General features: G+C 34.7%; 1 protein-coding gene across 1 annotated transcript in view; it reads left to right on the forward strand.

Annotated features, from left to right (window-relative positions):
* LOC105465802 (TBC1 domain family member 5) overlaps positions 1-15899 on the forward strand; it is a 570286-nt gene that overhangs the window by 320958 nt on the left and 233429 nt on the right. The window contains exon 11 of the mRNA XM_011714415.3: positions 13611-13713. Coding sequence (XP_011712717.1) covers positions 13611-13713 — 103 coding nt within the window. The remainder of the gene's footprint in view (positions 1-13610; positions 13714-15899) is intronic.

Here is a 15899-nt window from a genome sequence, read left to right on the forward strand (position 1 = left end):
GCACACACCTGTAGTCCCATCTACTTGGCAGGCTTTAGTGGGGGGATCATTTGATCCCAGGAGGTTGAGACTTCAATAAGCTGTGGTCACGCCAGTGCACTCCAGCCTGGGTTAAAGAGTGAGTTCCTGTCTCAAAAAAATGTAACTTTCTCATCTTATTGTTTCCTTTTGTTTATAGTGTATATGTATGCCATGCTTCAGACATAATCTATTTAAGCAAATTTTGTCTTCTCAGTTTTTTAAATCTTACAATTTGATATTTTGCAAGCAAACTTTGTCTCCTCAATTAAACTTTATTTGATATTTTCTGGATTCATTAATAATTGCTTGCAAGAAGAATGGAGCAGGTAGGGAAATAAAAAAATTCTTTAAATTCGTTTTTAGAAATTATAGATATGTGCTGTACTGTTTGGTAGATACCAGGCACATGTGGCTATTTAAATATATATTTAAATTAAATAGAAATTAAAAATTTTAGTCATCACAGTAGCTACATTAGCCATACAGCTGATAATGGCTACTGTATTGGACAACTCTTATAGAGGATACTTCCATTCTTACAGAAAGTTCTTTGGACAGCGCTGTATAGATAATTCACTGTTATGCTCACCTCAGCAGCACATATACTAAAATTGGAATGATATGTCATTATTGTTATATTTTTGTGTAATACATGATGTAAATGTCTATATTTTGTTTTTTATTCATGTTGAACTTTTAGATATGGCCTCTGTGAAACATTCACTTTTATTTTCTCCTTTAGAAAACGACATGAATTTTTACAGTAGATAAGTCTTTCCTGAATTTTTGATGAAATGCATTTACTATGTTACACTGTAGTATGTGGATGGAAACTAGATTAATTTTGAATTTTTTTGCTATGTTAAGCATATTCAAAAGTGATTTTACTGAGTAATTTATTGATTTTTTTTTAATTTAAAGATTCTCTTTCTCCAAATACTGTTTGAAATCTCAAACAATATTTCCCTGTTTTGAAAAAGAAATATGCCCAGTAATTTGGTCCGTTGATGTCACACTTTACAAAGTTAAGATGTCCTAAATGTCGGTATCTCTTACACAGTTTCCTCCAAGCCCATTTTTTATTTAAATAAAAAACAAATTCCTCTGGGAAGAAGGATTTTACAAGCAATTTCAGAGCAGAATTGATTTTGGTGTGTGTTAATGCCGACAATCTGCCCAGTGTTAAAATGTTAAAAAGAAAAAAAATACAAGCTGCCATATTCCTGTGATCACACCAAAATAGCAGCTTGTATTTATATTTTCAGTCTCCTCGAGGTGGACTGCAGGCACACATGAATGAGTGGATGTACTTGGTGTTGTGTTGTGATTTTATTTAATGCAGGCAAAGTACATGCTTGTGCATGCACGACCAGCCCTCACATATGCACTTGTTCACAGCCGAGAAAGTGAAAACTACAACACAAGCCGCTCTCTAAGAGTTGTCGGCAACCTGTGTGTGTGTTTCTTAAATATTAAAGAGGGGGGAAAACAGATTTTCAGGAATATGAGAAATAATTCTTCTGTCAAATGGCCTGTGGTCCTTCCTCATTTGACACTTAAGGTAAAAACAAAATAATTACTATTGCATATGTATATTTAGTATTTTCCTGTACTGCTCCTATACTGTTTTAAAGTATATTTTTCCCATTTCTGTTTCATTTAAGCATGCAAATTCTTAGCATACATTTATTCTAATTTGTGAGATTTTTAAAAACTTAAAAATTTTTTTTTCAGTATTTTAATGAAAATATAGGTCTATTTGCTACAGAACATATAGTTGCGGTGCTTTCATTAGCACCCTGGTGCTCCTTATCTTTGGAATTTAGGAGCAGCAGTACATAGGGGCAGCACAGTTATAGGGGTACCCTCTGAACTGCTGAACAATAGAATTTTTGCTTTTCAGATTTTCTTTGTTTTAAATGAGCCTAGATTTTTAAGGACTATTTATAGTTGTAGATTTATATGATTATGAGAAGGTTAAAAAGTAAAGTTTGGTGAGCAGTAAAATAATATTCCCAGTGGGCATAGCCTGTTTGGTAGTGTAACACAGTCTTTTTAGAACATTTCAGCAGATTTAGAATTGAAGCATCTTTGGTACTTCAGGGGTAATGCTTTGTATTTAATTTTTTTCTTAATTATTGAAAAACTTCAAAATAAAGTCTGTATTTCCATTTGTGACACAGTGTCATCTGGCACTGAAAGTACATGTACAGTATATCTACCTACGTTTATATTTTTTCCTAATTTTTCACCGTTATGGTAGGAACAGAAAGGTGTTTTTGGAGGAGTGGAGAAGTGGGGTAAAGGGCTTGTTACGTGACTCAGGCACTGTAGAACTAGAAAGAACCTTAGATGAAAACCTCTACTTAGATGGTGACAGGTCCCATCTCCTGAACTGCAGCCACACCTGCCTTCTCCCAACCTTGTATCCTGTCATCCCAAACTGCCCCCTCTTCTTTTTGTTTTTGCTTAATCTGCCCAACTGTATGGAGATTTCTTACTCCACCTTCCTTGTTAACCTCTTGGAGATTTTTCTGCTGTCCTCTTGGGCTGAGTCCTACTCGTTGTCATCACAATAAATTACTACTTTCTCTTTTTTTCACTTTAAAAAATTCTCTATTCACCTCCTGTTTATGAACTATGAAAGCTATATGTCATTCTTTTCTTCGTTGCAAAAAATAAATTAAAGAAAGCAGAACCTTGTTCAGGCTTTCCTTTTGCATTGCTTTTATATTCCTAGTCCCTGATTGTATCGTCTTAATTTTCCTTAAAGGTTTGGTTGTTTGTAAGGCTTGTAGGTATATTTGTTCATTCAGCAAATACTACTTGAGAAATTACTGTGTGTCAGCCACTGTTTTAGAAGTTGAAGATTCAAATAAAGACTGCCTCTTCTGTTCTTTAATATATAATGCACATTTTATTGTAATTTTCTTCTTTCAAAATTATCTGTAAGATGTCTTTTTCTCCTAGATTTTCTTGAGTTCATATGTTTTGTATCTTCATATTCTCCAGTACTTGGCACCCATTGTAAGCATTTGTGTCATTAATAGTCATCTAGTAAAATCCGTTTATTTTGCAAAGGTGAAAAGTTGAAGCTCAGAAAAACTACGACAAGAATAAGCAAATATAACTTGTTAATGGCCGAAATGGAAATGGTACCTGGGACTTCTGTTTTTCCACTGCTCTATAATTTATGTTAATCTTGTTTGCCTAGATTTAATGCTTCATCAGGAAACATTTATTAAGTACCTTCATTGTGCAAGCACTTAGTGAAACAAAACGGGACAGAAACATAAATGAATCAGTATCTCAAATCTTATTCAAAAAGTGGTGGAGACTAAATAAGTAGATACTGTTTCTGCCCTCTGGGTTTATATTTTGTAATGCAGTGTTTCTCAACCTTGGGAATATTAGCATTTTGGACCAATTCTTTGTTTTGAGAGGTTGTTTTGCACACTGTAGGATGTTTAGCAGATCCCTGATCCCTGCTTGCTAGAGCTGTGTGGCATGCTTTTAAAAATCTTTCTTTGTCAGATGGAGAGATTACAAAAATTTTCTCACATTCTGTAGGTTGCCTGTTCACTCTGTTGATAGTTTCTTTTGCTGTGTAGAAGCTCTTTTGTTTAATTAGATCCCATTTGTCAATTTTGGCTTTTGTTGCCATTGCTTTTGGTGTATTAGTCATGAAGTCTTTGTTCATGCCTATGTCCAGACTGGTATTGCCTAGGTTTTCTTCTAGGGTTTTTATGGTTTTAGGTCTTATGTTTAAGTCTTTAACCCATCTTGAGTTAATTTTTGTATAAGGTGTAAGGAAGGGGTCTAGTTTCAGTTTTCTGCATATAGCTAGCCAGTTTCCCCAACACCATTTATTAAATAGGGAGTCCTTTCCACCTTGCTTGCTTTTGTCATGTTTGTCAAAGATCAGATGGTTGTAGATGTGTGGTGTTATTTCTCAGGCCTCTGTTCGGTTCCATTGTTCTATATATCTGTTTTGGTACCAGTACCATGCTGTTTTGGTTACTATAGCCTTGTAGTATAGTTTGAAGTTAGGTAGCATGATGCCTCCAGCTTTGTTCTTTTTGCTTAGGATTGTCATGGCTATATGGGCTCTTTCTTGGTTCCATGTGAAATTTAAAATAGTTTTCTTAATTCTGTGAAGAAAGTCAATGATAGGTTGGTGGAAATAGCATTGAATCTATAAATCACTTTGGGCAGTATGGCCATTTTCATGATGTTGATTCTATCCATGAGTATGGAATGTTTTTCCGTTTGTGTCCTCTCTTATTTCCTTGAGCAGTGGTTTATAGTTCTCCTTGAAAAGGTCCTTCACATCCCTTGTAAGTTGTACTCCCAGGTATTTGCAAAGAACTTAAACAAATTTACAAGAAAAAAACAACCCCATCAAAAACTAGGTGAAGGATATGAACAGACATTTCTCAAAGGAAGACATTTGTGTGGCCGATAAACATTTGGGGGAAAAAAAAAAAACCCTCATCATCACTGGTCATTAGGGAAATGCAAATCAAAACCACAATGAGATACCATCTCACACCAGTTAGAATGGCAAGCATTAAAAAGTTAGGAAACAACAGATGCTGAAGAGGATGTGGAGAAACAAGAATGCTTTTGGTGGGAGTGTGAATTAGTTCAACCATTGCAGAAGACAGTGTGGCGATTCCTCAAGGATCTAGAACCAGAAATACCATTTGACCCAGCAATCCTGTTAATGGGTACATACCCAAAGGATTATAAATCATTCTGCTATAAAGACACATGCACACGTATGTTTATTGCAGCACTGTTCACAATAGCAAAGACTTGGAACCAGCCCAAATGCCCATCAGTGATAGACTTGATAAAGAAAATGTGGCACATATATACCATGGGATACTAGGCAGCCATAAAAAAGGAAGAGTTCATGTCCTTTGCAGGGACGTATATGAAGCTGGAAACCATCATTCTCAGCAAACTAACACAGGACTAGAAAACCAAACACCACATGTTCTCACTCATAAGTGGGAGTTGAACAATGAGAACACATGGACACAGGGAAGGGAACATCACACACTGGGGTCTGTTGCGGGGTGGGAGCCTAGGGGAGATACCACGTTAGGAGAAACCTAATGTAGATGACGGGCTGAAGGGTGCAGCAAACCACCATGGCATGTATATACCTAATGTAACAAACCTCCTCATTCTATACATGTTTCCCAGAACTTGAAAGTATAATTTTAAAAAAAGGGTCACATGACACAGCAAGTGGATCATGTAGAAAGAAGGTGTTAGCATAAGACTGGACGCTATTTTATGCACCAATATAATAACCAGTAAGTATCATTGATCACGTAGTAAATTCAATTTTATGCCATCACTGAAAAAATAAAAAAAAAAAATAAAAATTCTAAGGACCTTTTGTTTGTCTGAAGGGTTCTTTGTGGCATCATCATAGAGCTTTCTAAGATCTCAATAAAGGCTTTTACAGTCACACCTTTGATTTCATCTTTAGTTCTTGCCTTTCTGTCTTTTTCCTAGATTTGATCTTTACCCAGAAGCAGTGTGTTAATGTTGGTATCATTTGCTGACTTGAGAAGCTGGGAATGAGAAAAAGCTTTATTTTTAAACCAAGCAAGTTCTAGCACCTTTATGTTTACCAGTTATTCCTTTTGTTTTTTCTCTTCTTACATTCTACTATAAGTAACATAAATAAACCAGACAGTACCTTCAGTACTCTGCCTGGATATCTCCTTAGCTAGATCACTCAGTTTATTAGATTCATTTTCTATGTTCCATATAACTAGAGGCTATCATATTGCCAGACTTTCTGTCACTGCAAAATAAGGAACCCCTTTCCTCCGTTTTTTTTTCTGTAATGTTTTCTTCACTTTCATTTAAGCCCTCACTGGCAGCCTCTTTGCAGATTTTCTTTTGCTAATAGTCTTTTTCCCACAGCCTTGATTTCTCAGTTATGCTCTCCTGAAGGTCCTTCAGTCTTCTATCCAGTCCCATAGGCACTTCTACCACATATTTTAGGTTTCTGTTTTTTGTTTTTTTTGATATAGCACCCCTGTTTCAGATGTCAAAACCTCTATTATATTTTGCTACGTAATTAACCAAAATTAGTGGCTTAAAACAACAATCAATGATTATTTCATGGTTGCTGTGGATCAAGAGTTTGGGAGCAATGTAGCTGGGAGATTCTGGCTTAGGAGTGTTTCATGAGATTGCAGTCATGTGGTTACTGGAGCTGCAGACATTTGATTGCTTGACTATGGCTGGAGTATCCACTTTGGTTCCTCTCTGTGTGGATCTCTTTAAGGCACTGCTTTAGGGTCCTCCTTCAGAAGATACTTTCTTCCGATCAAGAGATCCAAGAAAGAAAAAGAGCCATGTAGAAGCTATGTCATTTTTATGCCATTACCTCAGAAGGGAAATGTGAGAATTAAAGAATTTGCAGTCATAGTTTTAAAAGCAGCACAATTCCAATGGAGTTTTCAAGGTCTTCCCCATGGTCTTTTTCATTCTGTCCACTAGAAGGGGAAATGTGTACGGAGGCCTGCCTGTGGGGAAGTTAGGGGAGTGTCTTTAGTGGTCACACATAATTTCCCCTCTCATTCCATTGGCTAGCACTCAGGTCACATGACCACAGCTAACTGAAAAGGAAGCTGGGAAATTAAATCCAGCTATGTGACTGCAAAGAAGAGAAAACAGGTTTGGTTGAATAGGGAGAATGGAAATTACCAACCAAAATAGGGAACACGGAAGAAAAAGAATTGTGTCTTTCAGTATGTCTGTTTTTATTCCATATCAAATTGTTTCTTGTTGTGGTCTTGGCTTGATTGTTCAGTTTTTCTTTAGTAAAACAATAAACCACAGTAAGGTATTATAGTTATTTTGGTGGTTAATAGTATTCTAGGGAGTTTTCGTCAGCTCATTTAAAAATTTTGGATGAGTGCTTGTTTTGATTTTCTGTTTTTGAAATATGGGCATAACAATAGTAATTGTTCCTTCAAGTCCTTCTGTGCTTCTTTGTCCTATCGCATGATTATAAACCCTCACCAAGGGCTTTCCTTTTTCCCCTGGGGCATCTTATTGAATACTTGCATCTTCAGTATTTCATCTGGGCCCAATGCTTTGTCTATTTTAATACTTCTAATTACCTAATTATGTACTATAATGTGGTGACAAAACCCTTTATCATCTTACTCTTTTCTTAACCCTTTTCTTGCTTAGGAAAGATTCTTTTTGTCTCTTTGTTGCCTGCATTACAGATAGCCCAGATACTTGCCTGCCTTCCCTTTATTGTCTGTATTATGACAGACCATTGCCCTATTGAATGTCTTTCCAACTAACTTATCAGGCGCCTGGGTTCCTGGTTATTGGGGCTCCAAAGCTGGTGTTTAATTGTTCTCCATCCCTTACTTTTCAGTTCACTTCCACACACTGTAGTCATATGAGACCATATCCACATGGCAAATAGGATACTCTAGTTGTCATAAACTACTTTTGTTACAGAATTAGTAGCCATTCTATCATGTATAGATCTTTGTATAATAAATGTCTGCAGTACGTATCCATGAGCCAAATGTAATAGAAATCAGTAAGATTTTAAAAAATTATGTGAATTGTATTTCAGGATAGCTAAAAATTGATGAAGGAGTTTTTTTTCATTTTATCTATGTCTTAATAAAGGAAGAAAAAATATGATAGAATTATAGTTTTACCATTTTATGACTTTTAATGAATTACCAGATTTAGGCAGTGATCATTAACAGTTGGTAGAATCACTGAAAGTGGGATACATTAATGTTAGGTGCCTCCTGATGGAAGTACACAACACCAACTTATCACTGCATTGAAATCACCTCAAGCTTAAAACAACAGAATTTATTTTGTTGTTGAATCTACAACTTGAGCAGGGCTCAGTAGGGTGGCGTATCTCTATTCCACATGATGTTGGCTGTGGTAGCTTGAAGTCCAGGGTCTGGCATCATCTGAAGGTTTGCTCACCACCCATCTGGTTGTTGAAGCTGGTTCTCAGGTGAGACCTCCTCTCGAGCTGTGGTGGGAACACCCGAGATGGCCTTTTCATATGGCTGCTTGGCTTCCTCACAGCATGGTGGCCTGGTTCTGAGAGTGTGTCCACAGAGAGCCAGACAGAAGCTGTGTTCCAGCACCACTTTTGACACATTAATTTTGTGAGAAAACTGGTCACTAAGGCCAACACATACTCAAAGGGAAGAGAGTTGGACTCTTTCATCTTTCTATGGGAGGAGTATCAAAGAATTTGCAAACATGTTCTCAAATTATATCATCTATAGATGAGACAGAAGAATCTTGTCGAAAACTTGAACCTGAATCTGATAAAGTCTCTAGGTCTAAGTGCCAGTTTGTAGGAAATACAGGGGAAAGGGGAATTGTTAAATAAGACAATGGAGGCACAATACATAAAATTCCGAATGTGGGAAGCTTCTACAGGATAAAAAATCTGGTTTCTTTAACAAATACATTGCAAGATAAAAAAGAGAAGAAGGACAAGTCTGTAGATTAAAGGAATCTTAAGAGATATATCAACAAATTGCAGTGTACTAACAGATATTTCTTGGCTCTTAACAAAGTATTAAGAATTTTTGGACAGTCACAGAAATTTGAACATTTAGTGGATATTTGATTAATAGATTATTAGTTTTATTATTAGTAATGTTACAATGGCACTATGGGATTTTTTTTGCTTTTTTTGTTTGTTTGTTTGTTTTGTTCTTTGAGACAGGGTCTTGTTCTCTTGCCTAGGGCCAAAGTGCAGTGGTGCAAACATGGCCCACTGCAGCCTCTAACCTCTGAGGTTCAAGCGATCCTCCCACCTCAGCCTCCCAAGTAGCTGGGACTACAGGTGTGTGCCAACATACCCAGCTAATTTATTTTTACATTTTTTTTTTTAAGGCAGGGTCTCACTGTGTTGCCCAGGCTGTTCTCAAACTCCTCAAGTGCTCAAGTGATTCTCCCGCCTTGGCCTTTCAAAGTGCTGGGATTATAGGTGTAAGCCCCTTCACCTGGCCTATGGTTATGTTTTTAAAGAGTGCTTGTCTTTTAGAAATACACATTGCGGTATTTATAGATATAATGATGTCTGGGATTAGCTTCAAAATAATGCAATATTGGGGAGGAATATATGTAAAACAAATGATAAGTCATGAAACTAGCTGATGGGTAGATTGGGGTTCAGTTTACTGTTGTCTTTTCTTTATAAATGTTTGAATTTTCCATAATGAAAGATTTTTAAAGCTTATAATGAAACCTATGTTGCCTACCAATTTTGGTTTATTTCAAGGTAGAAAACAAACTTACACACCCAATGTTTGTGATGGCTCTTATTATTACTGTGTACTGTGTAAAATTTGTTTAAATACAGTTTCTTCACACATCTGAGAGAGAAACTTAAATACTGATCAGTTGAGTCTAAACTGAAATATGACTTTTACCCTAAAGTAAAGATTTAAAACTATTTTAGTCTAACTTCCATTATGGACTACTTAATCTTTGCTGTTCATCTCTATTTTTAGAGTTTTACCCTCACCTGTTTTACATCTCAATTTTTATTTTATGGACAAATGTAGAAAGAAAGACTTTCTGTTAATAATAAAATTTGTTTCCAGTTCCTACTTAGTGTGGGGTTTTTTTTTTTTTTCCTTTCTGTTTTATTTTCCTACCAGATATTTTGGTTTGAATAAATTATGAACCTCTACAGTTTTAATTCTAAATTTCTCTCTTATTTCCATGAAACTGTAGAGTCATTGTTGATTTTTCAAAACCTGAATGATTGTTGCATCTAGTGTTGTTAGTATTCTGTGCTTTTAATTATGTTTCAAAAACAGATTTGCCTTTCCAATGATACTTGGGTTACAATGATGTTCAAATTACGTTACCTAGGCTGAATCCACACCATCTAGCATGGGGTAAATAAAACCTAGAAGTTTAATGAGTGGTAGGGAAGCTATTTTGAAACTTACAACATATCATGAAAAACAGATTATTACTATTCCTAGATACACTGTCACTGTACTTTTCTCTCATATTTCTTATACCTATAAATGTAACATCTTCTGGATTGAATCCTGATACTGTGACCATGAAGTATTTTTTGTAGGAAATATGTTATTATCTAGGTATATTCATCAACCTTCAGAGCTAGGTTCTTATGTGTAACTCTAAAGTCATGGAGTTTTACCTAAATGCATTTCTCAGATTAATTTATAACCAATTAGGGAAGCAATTGGAAAGTGCTGCTGTTCTGTTAACTACCCAGATACATTGGCAGAGGTATTATTCCTCTGTGCTTCTGTTTACTTGCCTGTTAATCTCTGAGTTGGACTGGATAATTTCCAAAGACTCAGCACAAAACTCTGATTTTCAGTTCTTTTTCCAACTTTTGAAATAGTTTTGAAAACTTTACTTCTTTTTCAGAGCTTTTCTGTATCTTTCTACCTTACTTATTTGATGCAATGGATTCTTCATCATTTAATGAACAAATTATAGTTTTCTAACAAAGAGAGTGCCATGAAACTTCACAAATTAGCACTTCAGCATTGTAGAGCAGAATCATAGTTGGTGTGCTGTTGCATAGATATGCTATGTCTGCATAATACACATTTTCAATTGATTTGATGTTTGCTAAAAGTAGGCAATTTAAATTACTACTTGCAATTGAATTCTTGTAGATCTGTAGTTTTTAATCTTGAAAGTGGTTAGTATGCATTTAAATGAAACCAGGTATTGGTATATAGTGTGTTAAAAGAAAAACTTCAGCCGAATTAAATTTAATGAAGTTTAATTGAGCAATGAACGATTTGTGAATCGGGCAGCCTTCCATGTCAGAGTAGGCTCAGAGACGCCAGCACAGTCACATGGTGGAAGATTTATAGACAGAAAAAGGAAAGTGACATACAGATAACAGAAGTGAGGTACAGAAACAGCTGGATTGGTCACAGGTTGGTGTTTGCCTTATTTGAACATGGGTTGAACAGTTGGCTACATTTGATTGGCCAAAACTCGATGATTGGCAGACATGTAGGCTACGATCTGTTTACAGCTCCACTTGTTTACAGTTCACAATATACAGAGAAACTTTTAGGCTGAACTTAAAATATGTAAGGAGGCAGCTTCAGGCTAAAGTTGACTTAACAAGTATACTTTACATTTTTAGTTTTTAGGTATTAAATTATAGTTTATGGATACTCTTTGCAAAGTTAATGTAGCAGTTTTTAGTACTTTTATCATAATCAATTTTAGATTGTAACGGCTACACAGAATTTGGTTGTGCCAATGTGTGTAGAAAATTTCCAAAGAATAGGTGAGGAAGGGGACATGCAAAGTTATTAAGTCAGGTGATCCAGATTTTTGGGAATGAAGCCTACTCAAAGACAGAGTTAAATTTATGTTATATAATGAGAAGGAGAGAAAATTTCACCTCTCAAAAGGATTATTCTGTTCTTAACTTAATGGCTAAGTTTCCCAAGAAATTTCTCTATACCAAGTTGTTTTATTAACTACTTATCTTTTATCCTGATTACTTTAATTTGGGATATTTGATTTTTAAAGGCTTTAGCAACTTTATTTTGTTCCAAAATGTCATTTTAAAAGTTTTTGTGTTTCTTTCCTACTTCAGTGCATTTGACATTATTCTGCAGTTTCTTTGGCCTCTCTGACATATGCTTACTCTTCAGGTTAATTTTTCTCTTCTTTAGAAGTTAATTATGCCACCCCTATTTGAACTGTGATGCCTGGATAGGGAGATCATCACATTAAGCTTTATGCAAATATGTGAAGCAAGCTTGCTCAGATCCTTAGGTTGTTTACTGGCCCCCCAAAAAGAGGCTTCCTTGCTGCCACAGAAAAGGCAAAACAAAACAAAACAAACAAACAACAAAAACAAAAACCAAACAAAACCTGTGTGGGCAGTTGCAGGACGGAGTTGTAAGCAAAAGTCAAATGAACAGATGAAGGTAAAATGGGCCTTAATGTATTTAAAAAATTAGGACCAGAAAAAAAGATGCTTCACAGATTTCTAGCATAATTCACCGAAAACCTAGCTTGGACTAGAAAGTTATAACTGTCCAAGGCACCAACAAAGTAGCAGAGTGAAGCATAAAATAGCGGAGGTCTCCAGAAATGGGAGGCAGTAAACCATTATAATATGATGTAAAACAGCCACTATTGCTCTTAAAAGACTCATTAAGGAATATTTTTCTGTTTCAGTAATGCTGTATGCCTTCATGCTCTAGGTCATCTTCCTCTCTACTCTCTCACGTTTTCTCTCAATTTTTAGTTCCAAAGCCACCTGATTTGCAATCTCATTATCTAAAGTATCATTACTCAAATACTATTATAATAATGGCTTCCATTCCTGAATATCTACTACTTGTCAGGCACTGTTCTTGGTGCTCTCATATGATTGCATCTTGATCGTAAGATCAGTATTGTTATCCTTTCTTAATAGATGAGGCATTTAAGCAATCATTCACTCAGGGTTTCATAACTAGAAATTATGCAACATGAATTTGAACACAGCCTTTTCTACTTGGGTTTAGGACTTTTAAATTTCACTTTATTATAATGTACTCTTATGTCCTTCCTATGCTACTCTTTCAGGTTTATTCCTCCATAGAGTTAAATTAAAATACTGTTTTCTTTATCACTTCTTTATTCACAAATATAGATTTACTGTGCTGTGTTTCCATAGTTGGAAATTCAGCATTCAAAGTTCTTTCCAGCCTTGCTCCACCTTTTCTTCTATCCCACTGTCCTGCTCCCAGCAGGCAGTATTTCATGGAATTGTCTTTTCCTTCTGATTAATAATTACCATGTTATGCTGCACTCTTGAAATACCCATTGCCTCCTGTGCCTTCATATCTTTCTTTCTGTTTTGATTACCTTTTCCACTGATGATCCATGTTCTTCCTCTCCTAAAAATTATCATTCAAACTCTGTGATTAAACCCAGTTGACTACTACTACTAGATGACATTCCCTCAGCCCTTATACATTGATTGTGTATTGTGTTGCTGTGGGTTTTCTCTGGGTTCTTGCAGTTGTGGTGTTTTACTGCATTATAAAGAAATATTTAGAAGTCTATATTTTAATCAGATGAAAAGCTGATAGTTTGGTTATATGTAATAACTGAAGTGTCAATATTTTACATCAAGAAAAAAGAATAATCTTTTTTTGAAAAAAATTAGTACTTTTACAAAATCACATTCTTATCCTAAAAACCAATGGGCTAAAACAAAGCAAATCCCCATCCGCAGATAGGTACAATATAATTAAAAAACTATCATATTCACACATGTATGAAGTATATGAAGCATGTGTAAAATTTTGAAATGTGAATATGTTGAAGGATGTCATTTACCTCTGGGATATAATTATTTCCCCTTGCCTCACCCCTTTTTCATTCCCCACCAAAGGCATAAGTTGCATGGCAAACACAGGCTTGTTCTAAAATCTGAAGCTGCCCTTGCCACGTCTTCGAGATTAGAATTTGAGAATGATTCTTGAAACTGTGTTAGTCAGTTTCAATCTTGTATTTTCCTTTTCCAGGTTTCCTGAAATGCAGTTTTTCCAACAAGAAAATGTGAGAAAAATTCTTACAGATGTTCTTTTCTGTTATGCCAGAGAAAACGAGCAGTTGCTTTATAAACAGGTAATGAAAATATCTTACAGGTGGCATCCATTGACTCAAAATTTTCTATACAGCTTGACAAATGATAGAGCAATAATGTAGCCTTTATTGTATCCAAAGTTGTATCATAATGCTAAAGCAATCAGAGAGCTGCTTGTCAGCTGCATGGTGAGAAAGGTAAGCTCATTGAAGCACATATGCTTCTTCCTGATTATAAGACATTCCACCAAATTGTCTCCTTTAAGGTGTTCAGTCTTTTCTTTCAACTTTTGGGAGTTTGTTTATAAACAGCATCTTTGAAGGCAATCTAGTAATAAAATTTCAGAGTTGTATGTACAAATATTATTTTTCAGTATAGCATTTATAAATATATGACATGTCATGTAAAAAATAATCATGTATCCTATTACTCTTTAAAACTTACCAGTAACAGAACTTCAGAATGTTTCTTTAAATTTTTTGAAATGTGTATTTAGTTCCTTTGTTACCCTGTTATTTGACTCATCTCATTACTAAAGCAAAGAAAATTATTGGGTTGTTTTATTTTATTGAAATGTAAGTTATTTAATATATACAGATGTATTTACATTTTTTATTTAAGTTTATAGTGTTCTAATAAAAATACAATTGGATATTTTTATGTATTTCTCCAATTGCAAATGAAGTGAGAATTCAACCTAAATTCTTAAAATCTCTAATAATCAAAAGTTATAATGTATATCTAATTCAGGACCACTAAACTTAAATTTAATATAATAGAAAACACTTACGGTAAAAGCAATGTATTTAATTTGAAATAAACTAGATTTAAGGATGGTAAAACATGTCAGACTACAAATATACTAAATCATACATTTTTAATTATTGTATATACATAGAATATCCAAGGGAACTAATTTTATCTTATTTTTAACAGTAGTAATATTTTTCTGTATTAATTACCTGCTGACAATAGCTTACTAGAATTGGAAATGAAAAATAAATTGCATTTATAAGGGCAACCAAAAGCTATAACATGTCTAGAAAAAAATTAACAGTAAAGATACAAAAAATATATTAAGAAAACTATAGGCCAGGTGCAGTGGCTTACACCTATAATCCCAGCACTTTGTAAGACTGAGGCAGGGTTATTGGCTGAGCCCAGGAGTTTGAGACCAGGCTGGGCAACATGTCGAAACCACGTCTTTACAAAAAAAACCCACAAAATTAGCTGGTCATCATGGTGCACACGTATAGTCTCAGCTACTTGGGAGACTGAGGTGGGAGGATTCCTTGAGACCAGGAGTTTCAGGCTGCAGTGAGCTGTGATTGATTCACTGCACTCTAGCCTGGGCGAAAGAGTGAAATCCTGTCTCAAAAAATAAATAAATAAATAAATAAATATATAAATAAATAAGTTATTCAAGGATGTAAAGTAAGAATCAAATAAATAGAAAAATAGCATGTTTTTGGATGAGAAGACTAAGTAAAAATACTGCTTCTTTATGTTTAAATGAATTATCATTCCAGTGATAACCTGAGTAAGATAACGTGTTTTTTAAAAAAACTGGATACAGTTATTTTCAATTTAGTGCCTAAAAACGTTACACTTATTTTAACAGAGATAATACAATTTAGGGATTAAAAGCACTGAGTGTAGACTCAAATTCCTTTGTTTGAATCTCAGCTCTCTCATTTACTAACTTCACAATCTTAGACAATTTACTTAACTTTTTTAATCTTTAGTTTTGTATCTGTCAGATGAGGGTAATAATAGTAATTACTTTATAGAGTTAACATTTGGTGCCAAGCAAAGGTTCATGTTGGTAGTTGTGGTTGTTTTTATTATCATCATCATTATAATAATTATTAAATGTGTTGGAATTACCATAGAATTTGTGGGAAAGGGAGAATGGCAAATGTAGATATTAAAACTTCTATAAAGGTTCTGTGATCAAACTAATGTGACAGTATTATGTGGATTGATCATTGTTCAGTGAAACAGTTTAGAAACAGGTTCAGTTTATATGGGATCTGAATATAGTAAAATGGAGAAAAGGATATTGTCTTGCTATATTTAGCTTTCCATCTGGAAAAACCATTAAATTATACATTTTTTGGAGAATAAATTCCAGATGGTGTAAAAACATAAATATAAAAACTAAAAGTGTATAAAAATACTAGAAGAAGATTTGGGATAAATTTTTTTGTAATCTCAGACTAGGAAA

Source organism: Macaca nemestrina, chromosome 2 (assembly GCF_043159975.1).
Source record: "Macaca nemestrina isolate mMacNem1 chromosome 2, mMacNem.hap1, whole genome shotgun sequence".
Taxonomy (NCBI): Eukaryota; Metazoa; Chordata; class Mammalia; order Primates; family Cercopithecidae; genus Macaca; species Macaca nemestrina.